Source organism: Ambystoma mexicanum, chromosome 5p (genome assembly GCF_040938575.1).
Source record: "Ambystoma mexicanum isolate Mex_15411 chromosome 5p, UKY_AmexF1_1, whole genome shotgun sequence".
NCBI classification, from domain to species: Eukaryota; Metazoa; Chordata; class Amphibia; order Caudata; family Ambystomatidae; genus Ambystoma; species Ambystoma mexicanum.
In genome coordinates, this window is record NC_090930.1 from 982,620,748 (window position 1) to 982,635,264 (window position 14,517).

Consider the following 14,517-nt stretch of genomic DNA (forward strand, 5'->3'; position numbering starts at 1 on the left):
GTGTGGGCGTTCCACGCACTTGCCTCCTGTACTTCCCCCGTGACGCCCATATTTTCACGCGTTGTTCCCCATTCCGAGTGTTACGCCCCGTGTTCCGCCTACTTTTGTGATGTGCGCCGCGCTATGTGCGATTTCGCAGTGGCCGTGGCGCACGCTGTTGAATGACCTGTGCACCGGCGTGCGCGGCGCACATTTTTAGCGCAGATCCAATGTTTTTCACGCGCACGGACTTCCATGAATCGCTGTGCGCTGGTTTCCCTGCTATTTTCGCCCTTGCACTGCGATTTTCGCACTTTTACTGCGATTCACACGTTTTGGCACCTCTGCGCGGGAATTTTCGGCGCACATTATTTCCATGAATCGACCCCTGAGTCTTTCAATGCACACTATCTGCCAGGTTTACACTTGCTAGGACCTTCAGGATCTGCAAGAAGTGGGTGTTTTCAGATTTAACAGATAGAGTTAACTGACCGTGACATTGAAGCTGCATTAGAATAGTCTCATTGCAATGTGTAATGAAGTTAGATGCCTCTACACAAGTAAGTTTGCCACTCCTCCATGTCTCTAAAGGTAGTGCCTCTCCCAACAGTGTAAGGGATAGTCCCCGCCTAAATTTTAGCCTAGGAGCACCCCTGGATGTGCATTTTGTTAGGCAGAGGTGAGGGAAGCCTCCCCCCAAACTGACTATGTTAAAGTTTTACTGTGTTTGTTCAGAAAAATGTACTTGAACAAATGCAGTAAAACTTTAAAACTGCTCCTTTCAAGAAATACTTCCACGCCTCTCTGCATATTCTGCTTCAAAATATACTATTTGATAGTTGGTCTCCACCCCAAACCATGGGGGCGAGAGGGGGGTAGAACAGTGGGGACGGAGCCTCCAAGTTTTCCCCACCTATTTTCTGAAGTGGCCCCTCCCATCACCACTTAGACCCACCGACCCCCAAATATATGTTTCGTTGCGTCCCTGGTCGGAGGAGCATCTCGACTGTCCTGGTCACGGTGGTGACATGAAATATGCCTCTCAATCAACAAAAGTGTTCATTGTAATCTCCAACCCGTAAATTCACGACCTAAATGCAGGCGATATTAAACATATAATCTGTACAGCTTGTGCACGCTGTGGCGCTCTTTAATTACAACAGGTATTGAAAACAAGTAGAACATCCTTTCCCTGAAGGGATTGTAAATGATTGATAAGGCGCGGCGGAACACTTCATTCTGATATATAGGTTCTTCATACAACAACCGAGGACAATGCAGTAATGGTTGAGGCTCTCAGTCTCTACGCAATTAGGTACCCTTACCAGTTAGCACTTGGCACACCCCTCGCGGGTAAGCAAACATAACTTCGTTGTCGGATTGAAGTTTTATTGGCACCTCGCCCAGCAGAGGGCGGATGACGGCGGAGTGCTGCAAGGTCCCCTTGAGCTGCCCGGAAACAACTTCTCTTCAACTTTGGGAGGTTCCGCGAATAGGGGGCGGCGGCTGCTGTCAGTTGCTCATGCAGTGCAGCGGCGCACGTCCCTGTTGAGAAATTCCCGTTCTTTTCTTGAGTCCTTAAGCCTGCACTGAGGCTTCAGAATCGGGCCAGGATTGCGCAAGATGGAGGAGATGCAGGGCCTCCAAGGGGGCTCGCCCTGCAGCTGCTCTGAGATAGACTCGCCGCCCTCCCCCGGGAGCCTGGACCGCAGGCGGACGTGGTGTGAAGGAGGGACGCTGCTGAGTCCGAGATCGCTCCGAGCCTGGGCGGTGCTGTCTCACCAGGAGGAGGAGGACGACGACGACGAGCGCCCGGGCGAGAAGCAGCAGAGCCCGCCGCGAACCCGACGGGCGCTCTCGCTGCCGGAGGGAGGCTGCTGCCGCAAGTGCAAGAAGCGAGTGCAGTTCGCGGACTCGCTGGGGCTGGCCCTGGCCTGCGTCAAGCATTTCAGCTCCGCGGAGGAGCCGCAGGTACCGCTCGCAGTGCTCTCCCGGTTGAACGAGGACGCGGGGGAGCCAACCCTGTCGGCCGGGGACAGCCCAGCCTCCGCTTTCCAACTAGTGGCAGATTTCCCGGAGCCCCCAGAGGGACTGGCCCAGTCAGAGCGGCTGCAGCAGCAGCGAGTTTGCCTGGAGAGGGCGAGTGGCACGGGACAGTTCGAAGCACAGGTGTGGGTGCTGACGAGGGGCCCTGGCACGGCCCTTGTAAGGTACACATTCAATGAGTGGCTCTCGTTCGTGGATGCTGAGCCCGAGGGCCCCGGGGAACCAAACGGCTGGGGCGGTTTCCGCCTGCGTTTCACCCTCTGCGCCCCACCTTGCTTACAGCCCGAGGCCCGCGTCCACTTCGCCATTTGTTACCGGGAGAAGGACGACGACGACGACGACGTGGAGAGCTGGGACAACAATCGGGGTCGTAACTACACTCTGCGGTACCGGGCGGCGGCGACGGAGCCCGACTGATTATCGACCCTACAGGATACCACCGCAGCACAGCGTCCCCCGCCTGCAAGAGCGAGCAGTTTACGCCTGCGAAATTGCTCGGGCAATGGAAATAGCCCAGCCACTTACCCACTGCTCAAGTAACACTCATCCGAGCTAATCACGTATACCACACTTCCATCAATCTTTAATCTTTCACATATACCATCACGATGCCCAACTAAAACCACCTGCTTCTAGAGGACTAGTTCTGCGTTCCAGCCATGCATGTTAGATATCATCAAGCGAGCCAATTGAACAGAGCATGTGACTCTGGAGACTAACAGACCACACAGTCCTTTGCGGGATAACTGCCAACACAACACAAAACATTTTCATGTGGATGACTTGCCTCCTGGCTCAACTTTTTTTGAAGAAGGCCTTGTTGGCCATGTAGTCATGCACTTCGATGTGGCAATGCTGGCCCGGAGCTCGACCTTTCCAATGCATGGTTCAATAAACAATCATCGAAATATGATGTTTGATGGGCAGAGTTGAGCCAAACCAAACTGTTATTTGGCTTGAACTTCTTACCCGGAGTCAGCGTGGTTGCTTGTGTTGAAAGCACTCTGCCTTTTTCTAAATAAAGATTTAGCACCATCTAATCTTGGCCTTGAAACCAAGTAGTCTTTGGGACAGAAATATCCTTTTGTGTTTGAGGATCACACAATTAGGGAAATGGCATTTCATGAATCTTCAACACTGTTTCCAGACGTTTCAGGTCCGTGTCTCTTTGGCAAACTCACCCTTTGCAACTCTGATCTTGGGGTGGTCTGGAAAGTGCCCTTCTAGGTAAAGCTACTAGTCCACAGGTCTAGTCAGAACTTTGCCTTTTACATTAAATGAATCACAGTAAATGTTTTCACATTGTCCCATAAGGATACTGGTTATTGAACAGAAAGTAATAATGTGTGGGTTGGCCCTTTCAAATGAGAGCTGGTGAGTACTATGAGTATGCAATTGTCACTTTAAATGGAATTGGGTAGGGTGGGTTTCTAGTGTTGCTTAGAATGTATCAAGTCCTGGCTGAGCGCGATGGACACGAATTACTCTTTGACTTCTTTCCCCTTCCACCACTGCGTTGCCTTTTCACATTAACTGTGCAAATCGTCCAAACGAAGCTATGCAAGTTGGCCTTGGCTCTCCAGCAAGAAGTGAAATTGCTTGCTTCTAGTGAAAACTCTTATCAAGGAAGATCTCAGACCTTAAAATACTGGAGTCTTTATTGACGCTGTTTGTATTATTTCTGTGCGTGGACCCTGAACGTGATGCAGAATTTGGTGTTTCAAAACTAAATGGAGAGCAGCATATTTTTAATTGCATGAGTTGGTTACAGCCAAGTATTTTGCACAGTGGAATTAAAGACACATTTTGCATTGCAGAATCTTGTTTGACACACATTGTACAGTTTCGTACAAGTGAAAAACTTCTTATTTGTACACCATTTCAATCACGAGACTGGCATTTGATTACAGCACTTCCCTCGTGCTTTTACGTTGGAGGGTTTGACCATGTTTTTTTCTATAAATACATGAACTTCTACAGCGTAAACTACCTAGGTTGATACTAACTGAACGTAGTGTCTTTGGCATTGATACTAACTGAACGTAGTGTAGCTGATGACATTGTTTAGCAATCCTGTTACTGAAGTAGAATTGCTGCCCACAGTTTGCAATGTTCTTTTGATATTTCCAAAGGTGCCTCTAGCCGTCCCATCTCCTTTTTGGTGTTTTAGTTTTCTTTAGACTGGCACCTCAAGAAAATAACCTCCCTTTTATGGTGCAAACCTCTTGCATCCCAAAACTCCCCATTTGCTTTTGGAATCACTTGATCAAACACCAAAGTTCTAGAGCAATCGATGAACAGCTTCTAGTTCTTATCGAAGGCATCATTCTTTTCACACCACTTCCAATTATAATATTAGCTTTGCCACTTTGTTCTGATCAGTGTACATTATACAGGGGCAAGATATGGTTCCTCGACAATGCACAGCAATTAACGCAGGGCACTGCTCTTAACGTGTTTATCCAGAAAAGGAAAGGGGTATGATCATTTAAACAAAATGCAATCCAGTATAATAAATGAATGTGCTGCAAACCAAGCACGTTTTCTACGTTGTTAAGCAAAGTGTGAGGGGTACAAAACACACCTTCTGACACGCTGTAGGGTCTAACCTTGAAGTAAGATCGAATAAGGAGCTAAAAGCAGTTCCTGGGTATCCAGCGTTAACCAGTGACCTGGAGCTTCCACTGGGGAACAACGGGCTAGTACATTGCGTTTCTCAAACCAAACTTCCTCATAGGATGCTAACGTATTTTGTCCATAATTTATCCCCTTTTAAGTTATATAGATGAAGGGGTCGAAATTGGAATTCATGGAGCAGGAGCTGGAAGTAGCTCCTGGTTCAGTTCTCATTATTTTCCTCTAACCAGGAGTCCTGACGACCTAGGAGCTATGCAGAGATTGAAAAATGCTACTGTTGGACAGCGCTGGAACATGCCAGTAGGACATGTCACAGCAGCCACGCTGGCATGGTGAACCATGCTTTTCCCCAAAATGTTTTTATCCATCAAAGAAAAGCACACACCGTGAGCCAGTCTTCCAGTTGCGATGCTACCCTGTCTTTAGCTCTTTTACTGACTCTTTTGTCGATTTTCCTTTCATGCCATGTTTCTTTGTATCTTAGTTTCTTTTACTTTTACTTCCTATTTACACAACTTTACCAGCAGCTCCATTTCAGTCATGTGCTGCTACATCTATAAAATTGCCACTATATCTGTTTGTTACTGCATCAATCTCTGTTGCTCGCTTTACTGCCACAAACTTCATCTGCGCTGTCACCTTTCTATCTGTAACTCGCCCTTTCTTTTTCTCAGATGAAGACTGAGGAGCCAAGGCATAATGGGCCATAAACTTAACCCCCGTTTGAGATGCAAAGCATAACATTTCCCATAGTGAACGTCAGATAAGTTTATTTGTGTGGCACCAGTTGGCCTGGGGAGCCAAAAGTAGCTGTTGGTGTCCAGTTAAACCATCTCTTCTAGCCTATACCCAGGAGCTGAATAGCTCCCAGCAATTTCGATCCCTGTAGATTTGTCCTAATGTTTATTCTTGGATTGCCCGAAACGCACAGTGTTATATTCCCACAGGTGTGTTTGTTTGGCATCAGTTATCCTTGGGTGCCAAAAGCAACTCCTTGGAGCTGTTGGTGTTAATATAACCAGGCTCTTCTAGGCTACAAGCAGCAGCTAAATAGCTCCTAGCTCTCCCCAATTTCGAACCTTGCTTTTCTGTACTAGCCCAATGCACTATAAAACGACTAATTTGAATCCGACCCTCTAGTTGGTGTTATCAGGTATGTTTTTAAACATTTTTTTTTTTTTACATTCATCTAGTAAACGATACAAACATTCAAAAAATGTTTATGTATAACATCGATCCAAAACATACATATTGATAAAACAATAGCAACATTGTTCAGAGTACATAATCCCAACAACACTCGGCAATGTCAATATCTATATTCGGATGCACTGTACTAATTAAATATGAGAATGTGCTATATAACCATGGTCTTATTAAAGGTGCACATTTATCGTAAAAACGAAGTCGCAGTGCCCCTAAAAGATGAAGTGCAATATAATACCTGTGCTGATAACTACAGGTAACCTCAGTGAGGCCCCGTCAGGTTCTCCACATTCTACTCCATGCTTCCTCATCGCCTCCAGAGATGATATCCTCTTTCTAAAGTTCTTCACTTTCTCTTGCTGCATCATCACCTGTTGTTCCAAACTGTATTTATTAAACAGCTCATTATACCAAGAATTCATTCAAGGGGGACGTCTCTCCAAGATCTCACAGTAGCTAAATTTCCTAGCAACAATAATGCTTTATCTCTAGATAGAAAAACAAAAGAAATCCCAATATGAGTAGTGGCTGATAGTTGTCTGATTTCTAAAGCCCCCAGCCCAGAATTCTTTCAGCACTGGGCAATCTATAAACATATGGCTCATACTCGTTGACTCTCTGCACAGTGAGGACACTGATATTGTATGGTAGTAATCTATTTATTTAATCCAGCTGGTGTATGATGAAACCAGAATAAAAGCCTACATTGGTTATTAACTGGTGCAACCCACTGCTGTCGTGATCTTGGGCGTTGTTCTAAAAAACCCAGATTTAAATTTAAAGAAAGGCAATTGAACACTTTCCCTCCACTGGACGAGAGAAATTGCATTTGAAATTTAGGGGATCTGTTTTTCTTTCCACTGGCCAGGCAGGACATCACTCATTATCTGGGGAAATACTCATATGCCCAGCCATAAGACAAATGTGCGCTCTTACGTGTTTTCTCGTTGCCAACTACTAGCAAATATTTCCTTATGTTACCATCAATATGGTAAATTGAACAAGAATGTGTAGATCTAAGATTTACTAAATGACTTTGTCTGAATACTTTGCACAAAGCATATAATAGAAGCAAGAAAAGCAGAATAAAATGTAAAGGGGTGTAAAAGCATAACTTGCATGATCCGACAAGTTGACAAAGGCATACATGTCTCATGGGTGTGAGCGGAATTGATTAAAAGGTTTGGCATATGGTGCAAGAGAAAACATTTTATGTTAATATAACCTCTCTGTGTAGCTGTTAATCATGAGATGCTGTGAATTCCGTGCAGTTACTATATGCAGATGGAAGAGGAGGAGAGGAGCTGCTGAAATCTACCTCTTTACCATAATGAATTGGAAAAACAAGGATTAGTGACCAAAGGAGATGACTTGGATGAGTTTGCTCTATTTTCTGTCTAAGGCCGCGATGTCTATGGAGGCAGATTTTGCATGATTTGGGGCCCCTTGGCAGTATGTGCGCCTCCTTAATTAAGTGCTAGTCAACTACGAGCGAGGTATTTTGTAACCTCCGCATAGGACATGTAATTTATTTGCAGCCATACCTTTTCTCAGATCTATCGTTCTCCCTCAGTGTTCAAGCTGTCGGAATTTATGGTGTTAATTCTCTGTCGTCGGGACACATAAATGTGTGTGTGTTTCTCCCTCTCGTTCGCAAGGTATTATGTGTATTGCCTAAGCAGTCTCCTAACCTACTTTATTGTAAAGCAGTACCAACCAAGGTTGGATCTTTGGTGCTAAATTCAAAAATTATGTTTAATGGTCCCCATCTTGTGGTATATGCAGTACTCCAAATCTAAGATCCTTTTGTTGCTTTATCACCACCATTTATATGGAAGATTATTAAAATTGAAGAAAAGAAAAAGCATTCCTGCAACCAGATACAAACTTGAGAATTGCTTTTGATGCAGGCTTTATATATCAGATTTTGAGTGAGGTTGTGGTGGGATGCTTTTTATGTTCTCTCTGCTTCTTCCCAGCTAGCAAGAACATTTTGTTGGTTTGCTTATACTTTTTTCTTCCCCAAATCTATAGTTTAAATGTGGGTTTAGTCTCCTGTTTATGTAACCTGCTGAAATGGCATCTTATTAAAGCTGAAGGATGTTGTGGTTTTGACAATTTCACACACATTGTATTTGATTATTTATATAGCTCTCTTTCCCCATTTGTATGCCCTCAATGCATTTTGTGGTTGGAACGCCCTCAGTGACCGTAGTCCATGTTCTGGGAAATTAAAAATAGTTAAGATTAGGAGATGCTTGTGTGCATTTTCGCAAGTCTAGGACTTGGGTGGCTGGCTAGGCTCGTTTAAGCAGTCCAAAAAGAGGTCCGGCACGTGTGTGGGTGCTGTTGGTGGTTTGCGGTAGGGTGCTATTGTTGGGAGAGTCGATGTGTGGCCAGCTATACCGATGTTGATAGTCACTGTATGCTAGTGACAGAGGTGTTGAGGTACGTCAGGTGTTTGTGGACGGCTATATGTGCTGCTAGACTGGAAAGCATAGCAATAGCTGCATTCTACGGTGCATGGATGGTTGGCTGTGCCTGCGGCCTGTGTCCACAGTTGTGGTGTAAGGTATAGGCACTATAGTCTTCAAGGTTATACGTACCGTAGTCTTTGGAGTTGTTCGGCTTGTCCAATGTGGATGGTTAGACTCATTGTTCATGGTCTCTTTAGTGTGAGGGGCTGAGTAGGCGGTGGGCGTGGGTTAGTTTGTTTCGGTGTGCCTCAGCACATATAGTAAAAGTGGTAATTTAAATGACTCCCTCAATGGTGCCATTTTGGATATGCATGTACCTAATGTATATTCAGGTAAAAAAAAAAGTTTTTAACACCCTTGGGGTCATAAACCCATTTTATATTTGGAAGCACTCAAAATGACCTATTTTACAGTGTAGTAACGTTAATCAAAATGTACTTTATTTTTCTTGGAATTCCTTCCAAATGTATTTTTTTCTATTTTTTTTTTTTCTTTCAAATTTGTTTTTTGATTGTGATAATGATTTTGTAAAGTAGACCAGCTCTCTTTATTTCCGCCCCCGCTTTGCCCTTCTCCTATTTCCATACCTGAACGTTGTGACAAATTGACTACTGCCCTTCAGGAGTACAAGGATGAGTAGCTGCTGAAATGCCCACTCAGACCTCACACATATTCAAACCAAAAGCCAACACAATCGTAACTGTCGTAGTAAACAAATATACCTCCTTTTCCTTTGTGGTCAAGTGAGCAGAGTGAAGGCTGTACTCTTAAGAGGGTTGTGAATGTGGTTGAGTAGCAACCCAAAAAGCAAAGGTTAACCGTCCAAAATAAAGGAATGTCCAATCAAGATCCGATTTAAAAAAAAAAAAAAATAATAATAATAATATATATATACTTTAGTCGGACACACTACTAGAAACATACTACACAAAGCCTCACCCTCAGGAAAGAACACAGAATAAGTTAAGATGGTAAATGCAGCACTCTGGTTAATGAATTGCGGTAAAAGGCAAGCAAAAGCAACTATGTTCTTGAAAAAGGACATGTACCTGTGAGCAGGTCTAGGGCCCAACCAAGGGGGCGGTTAGCAGCCAATAGTACCTTCTTTGCAGTGCTTGGTGGTCCAGCAGCACCCAACCAGATTAATTGGCACTTTATGAAGATCAGGAGAGAGCAAACTGCAGCAAATGAGGGTCCTTCTGGTTCAAATGTGTTGAACAGTTCTTGAAACACACTCCAAGCAGTTCAGCGGCAAAAAACACTAGGATCCTGGCTGTCTTGGTTCTCTGGGTGCTGCGAGTCCCAATCCAGGGGATCGGGGAGAAGATTAGTCCTTTTCTCCTGCTCCCAAACATGGGGGAGACTAGCACGCAAATGCAAGGGTCCTCTAACAAGTGAGGTCCTGAGTACCGCTCTGGCTGGCAGAGAGGCAGGCCTTTTTCCAGCAGCAGATAATTCCCCAATGCTCCCTGGGGATGGTTAGGAGACAGAGCTGGTCTCTGCCTTGAAACACAGTGCCTTCACCTCGCAACTGGAGGACTTTAGGAAGGACTGCTCTCTCAGCATTGTTCAGTGAAATCTTCTCAAGTGATGATCCAAAGATGCTTCAAGATGATTCAAAGAAGTGGTGGGAGACGCATGTATTTAATATGCAAAAGTCCCTGGGTTATTGGATGAAAGCTAGTCTGCTATAGGGGGTCCAATTCCCTGGTCTTGACTTAGCCCTTGATCCAGAAGGACAGGAAAGAGAGAGTTGGAGAGAAACAAGATGGCAGAACCCGTGCCCTTGCCTTCTGTGATGCCTGGACTTTTGTGAATGGGTGTGTCTCTGGGTTTCTGCTGCCAGGCCAGCATCCTTTGGTGGGGCTGTTCCAGGTAGAAAGTTGTTACTTTCCCTTACTAAGAGACTCTCCACCAGGTGCCTGCCTGTCAATAGGGGCAGAGTCCAGTCTGTCTGAAGCAGGGGAGGGCGAATGCACACAACCCTTCCACAGCTGAAATGGCCCCACAGGGCTGTCACATTAATGTATCTGGGATAACTCTGAGAGATGCTGGCCACTATACCCTAACTTGGGTATGGCTTATATTTAAAGTTATATGTGCCACCAGGACACCATCTTTAGATAGGTAGTTTCTGGAACAGGGGTGCATATTTTAAATGCATCCCCTGTGCTGAAGAGACTTGGGTGTCACTTCATCTGTCCAGAGGGCTCCCATGACCTCTGAACCTGCTCTGTGCCCCTGGTAGAGCAGGCACTGTGAATCGGAATACTGATGCAGCAAGTGTGCTATTTCAAATTCATTACATGTACTCGGACTCAAATATAGGTAAACAAAACTCCTACCTCTCTCTTCTTTGGGATCAATGGTTCGGTAACCTTCTGGAGTAGTGAGAAAATACCTAGAAACCCCTCCACCATGCGACTTCGGAGAGTCCGACAGTGATGGAGCCTCCAGGGAAAAACCCCTTACCGGGAAAAAACCCTGTGAAGGGCTGCTAGAGAGCGTAGTTTCCTGAAGACTGCTCCCTGAAGGTGTTTCTGGTGGAGAATAATCAGCTCCTTCGGTTGAACTTCCCAAGCTCTATAAGTGCTAGGCGCAAGTAGACACATAGACGAATTAATGACACGAAGGATAGATGTTACAGACCCAAAGAGAGGATAAAAGGCTTACCCTAGGAACACCTAAATCGGGCCCGGAAGACCAGAGGGTTAAGTTACTGGATGGAAGTTTTGGAGAAAACAGGGGAAATAGTTGCAAAGCCTAACAAAGTGTAAAGAAAATTAGACTTAGGGCCTCATTACACGTTGTGCGGTAAAATCCGCAAATTACCGGCATGGTGCCCTTAACGTGTCCGCCCTCGTAGGAGTGCGCTAATAGCGTACCATTACGAGTACGCGGACACAAGCTTTGCGCCATGCCGGTAATGCCCCTCCAGCCTTACTGCTAATCTCCCCCAAAAGTCACTTACCGCCTTCCACGACAGTGCAGATAGCGACTCCGCCTTAACGCATCGTGCAAATAGCGGCCACCGCTAATACCGGAACCGGAAATAGCATCATCGCACAGGAACGGGAAAGAGCACGGCGGCCATCTTTAAAAACACAATCTATTGCCATCCTCTGCCCCCTGGACCTGTTCGTGTTACCTTGCTGCCTGAGACCCATTGCTACACTGTTACCATGCCCAAGGCATTAAAAAAAACAACAGACCGCCAGCGAAAGGAGAAGTTCTCCACCGAGGAGTTAGTGATGCTGACTCAAACCTTAGCGGACAATGCAGAAGTGGTCTTCGCAAATTACATGCGGCGGGAGACCCTCCTAAAGAAGAAAGCAATCTGGGCCGAAGTGGCAACAGAAGTGAGTGCTGTAGGCACCAGCACGCGCACTGTACCCGAGTGCAGAAAACGATGGGACGACCTGTGACTCCGGGTCAGGATGATCCTGGCCGAGAACCACAAGACTGCCACCGCTGGAGGATCAGGGTCACCGATCAAGCTGAAGGAGTGGGAGGAAACATGTGCAAACCTCATCAGGTTAGAATGTTATGAGGGAGTCAGGAGGATGGAGCACGGTGTGCCGGACACTTCTGATGGAGGTAAGTGCACTGATGCAAGCATGCAATGTGAATGTACAAGTCCCCACAAATGGCAGCCCTGGATCACTGCATGGATGGCCCGGCATCCCCACATGCATCTCACCCTGCGCATGTCAGCGCCAGACCCCAACACACACACACATGCATACATCAACAGAGCCAAGTGCCACACACAACACTGCATGGATGAGGCACTGAAATGACACCTCACCTGCTTCCTCCACAATGAAGTTCAAACGGCCCCAAATGAATTCATGATGTAGCCTGCATTGAGTACATGCGACCATAACCAATGACATCCCCCTTCTTGTCCCTGACAGGGTCGCATACAGAGAGCGAGGGAGAATCCCAGGCACCCCCTGTACGAAAGAAGAAAAGGCCACAGCCCAGCGAGGACGCACCAACATCATCAGGTGGAAAAAGGCCAAGGCCCCTATTGCAGCGCCCAAAACAACTCCTGCGCGCCACTGCCAGTGCCACGCAAAACCCTACTGCCCCGCCTCTGGAGGTCCACTCCTCCCCCCCCCCCCCCAAATCACTGCCACCGAGGGTCCACCCTCAGCTGCTGCCAGTTCGGCAGGGGAGGCAGCAGCCATTGCCCCATTGTCCGACGTGGATGAGCCCACGGAAATCGATCTGCCTATGCACACCCCAAGCCCCCCCCTGAGCAATCACCCCTACACACACCTTGCTTGCACGTCACCGTTCACGAGTCTATAGAGGCCTTCAGTAGCCCCACAGAGGCGGCATCTGCACACCAGCCAGCATCAGGATGCGCAGCAGACACACCACCACAGGCCGGCACTTCCCCTGACCTGGCCAGCGTCATCCAGCGCCAGCAGGCTCTCACAGACCTCGTAGGTCAACATGTGGAGGAGGTTGCCCGTCTCAGGGCTGACCTCGGGGAGACATCCAGGCACTCCAGGGAGGGAATGGAGTCGTGCACAGACAGGCTCTGTGGGGAACTGATACCCGTCCGGGAGGTGCTAACACACATCGCAGATGCTGTGGAGCGCCAATTTCCACCAGGACAGTCTGCCACTTCTTCGAACACCAGTTTGCGGCAGACAAGCCCAATCAGACGCTCTAAACGCACCACCAGGCGCACCTCCAGCCAGCCCCCAAATGCTGGCCCTGGCAATGAACAATAGGGCGTGAATGTCCATTGACCTCTGTGCATGCCTGGACACATACATTGTTGGAGACTCATGAGGGACAGTTGGAGGGGGGTGGGGGGAAGGGTGTGATGGGACAGTTGTGGGGGGAAGGGTGTTATGGGACAGTTGGGGGGGGGGGGTGGCAGGATGGTTGGGGCCTTGCACATTTTCCTGTTTCTGTTCATTAATACATTGTTGTTTGAGCAAAACACAGGCCTTGACGCCTTCATTTTGTATGATCAAATTATTGACGGCAAGGTCCATTGTGAGCTAACAAACGGACACCAGTGCATCACCAGCCATATACAGGTGACAGTATGACTACATGTTACTCAGAATATTTGGTTGATCAAATGCTGTCTCACAGCAAGTCCCTCCTGGCCATCCCCTCTTGCATGACCTGCATCCCCTTCACCTCCATCCTTATCCCCGTCATCATCCTCATCAGGTGCCTCCATTTCAACGTCAGAGGGCAGTGGCACATTCCGTCTCATACACATATTGTGCAGCATGACACATGCCGTGGTGATCTTTGCAACCTTCTCATGGCCATACAGGAGGGCGCCACCAGACCTGCTAATGCACCTAAACCGTGACTTCAGCAGTCCAAAAGTCTGCTCGATGACAAGGCGGGTACGGGTATGTGCATGATTGTATTCTTCTTCGTGCCTGTTCTGTGGGTTCCGTACCGGTGTGAGGAGCCACCTCTTCAGGGGATAGCCGGCATCACCTACATCCTGTTACTTTTTGACACATGTGTGGCCTGTTCATGTCACATACTTTGGCCTATCATTTTGATTCATGTACACATTCAACTGCATCAATGAATATGGTCTGTGTGACTGCTTTGTGCAAAGGTGAGCACAAGCATGCAAGTAGACATGCCCCATGGATGCCTCCAACAGTGACTGCCATGTCCTGGGTGAGGCCAGGTCATTGGTGTCCCTGTGGGCAGGCACATTTGGTACCACACTGGTGGTGTACTGTCCTTCCGACATTGCTGTTGCCATGCTGAGAGGCAACGCTTCAGTGGTGCCATGGGTTTGTGGTGCATTGCCATAGCTAGGGGGTATACCTTTGCATGCATCCAAGGGCACAATGCATTGTGGATGTTGTGCTGTAGGAATGCTGCATGACTATGTTGGCGGCATGGATGACATTTGTGTATTTCGTGGCGTGGAGTGTCGTGCAATGTGGATGAGGATTGATGTTTGATGTCACCAGATTTGGGTTGTCAGCTCTGTCGTGTGGCATAAACTTGCATGTCCGTTCATCCCAAGTACGTTGCTGCCCTCACAGATGCCCATTAGCGTACATCTGTATGTGCATTTGGGCGACAGACTACAGGCTACACCCAGTTGGAGTATCTATCTATCCCCCCCCCAATGCACACCCAGTTGGAGTATCTATCTATCCCC

The 14,517-nt window shown here is 47.2% G+C and overlaps 1 protein-coding gene across 1 annotated transcript; it reads left to right on the top strand.

Moving 5' to 3' along the window:
* Positions 1 to 1,374: 1,374 nt before the first annotated feature.
* On the top strand, positions 1,375 to 3,844 carry PPP1R3G (protein phosphatase 1 regulatory subunit 3G). Its single transcript, XM_069613451.1, has one exon. It carries the CDS (start codon positions 1,603 to 1,605, stop codon positions 2,440 to 2,442), a length of 840 nt encoding a protein of 279 aa, XP_069469552.1. The 5' UTR covers positions 1,375 to 1,602; the 3' UTR covers positions 2,443 to 3,844.
* Positions 3,845 to 14,517: the final 10,673 nt, after the last annotated feature.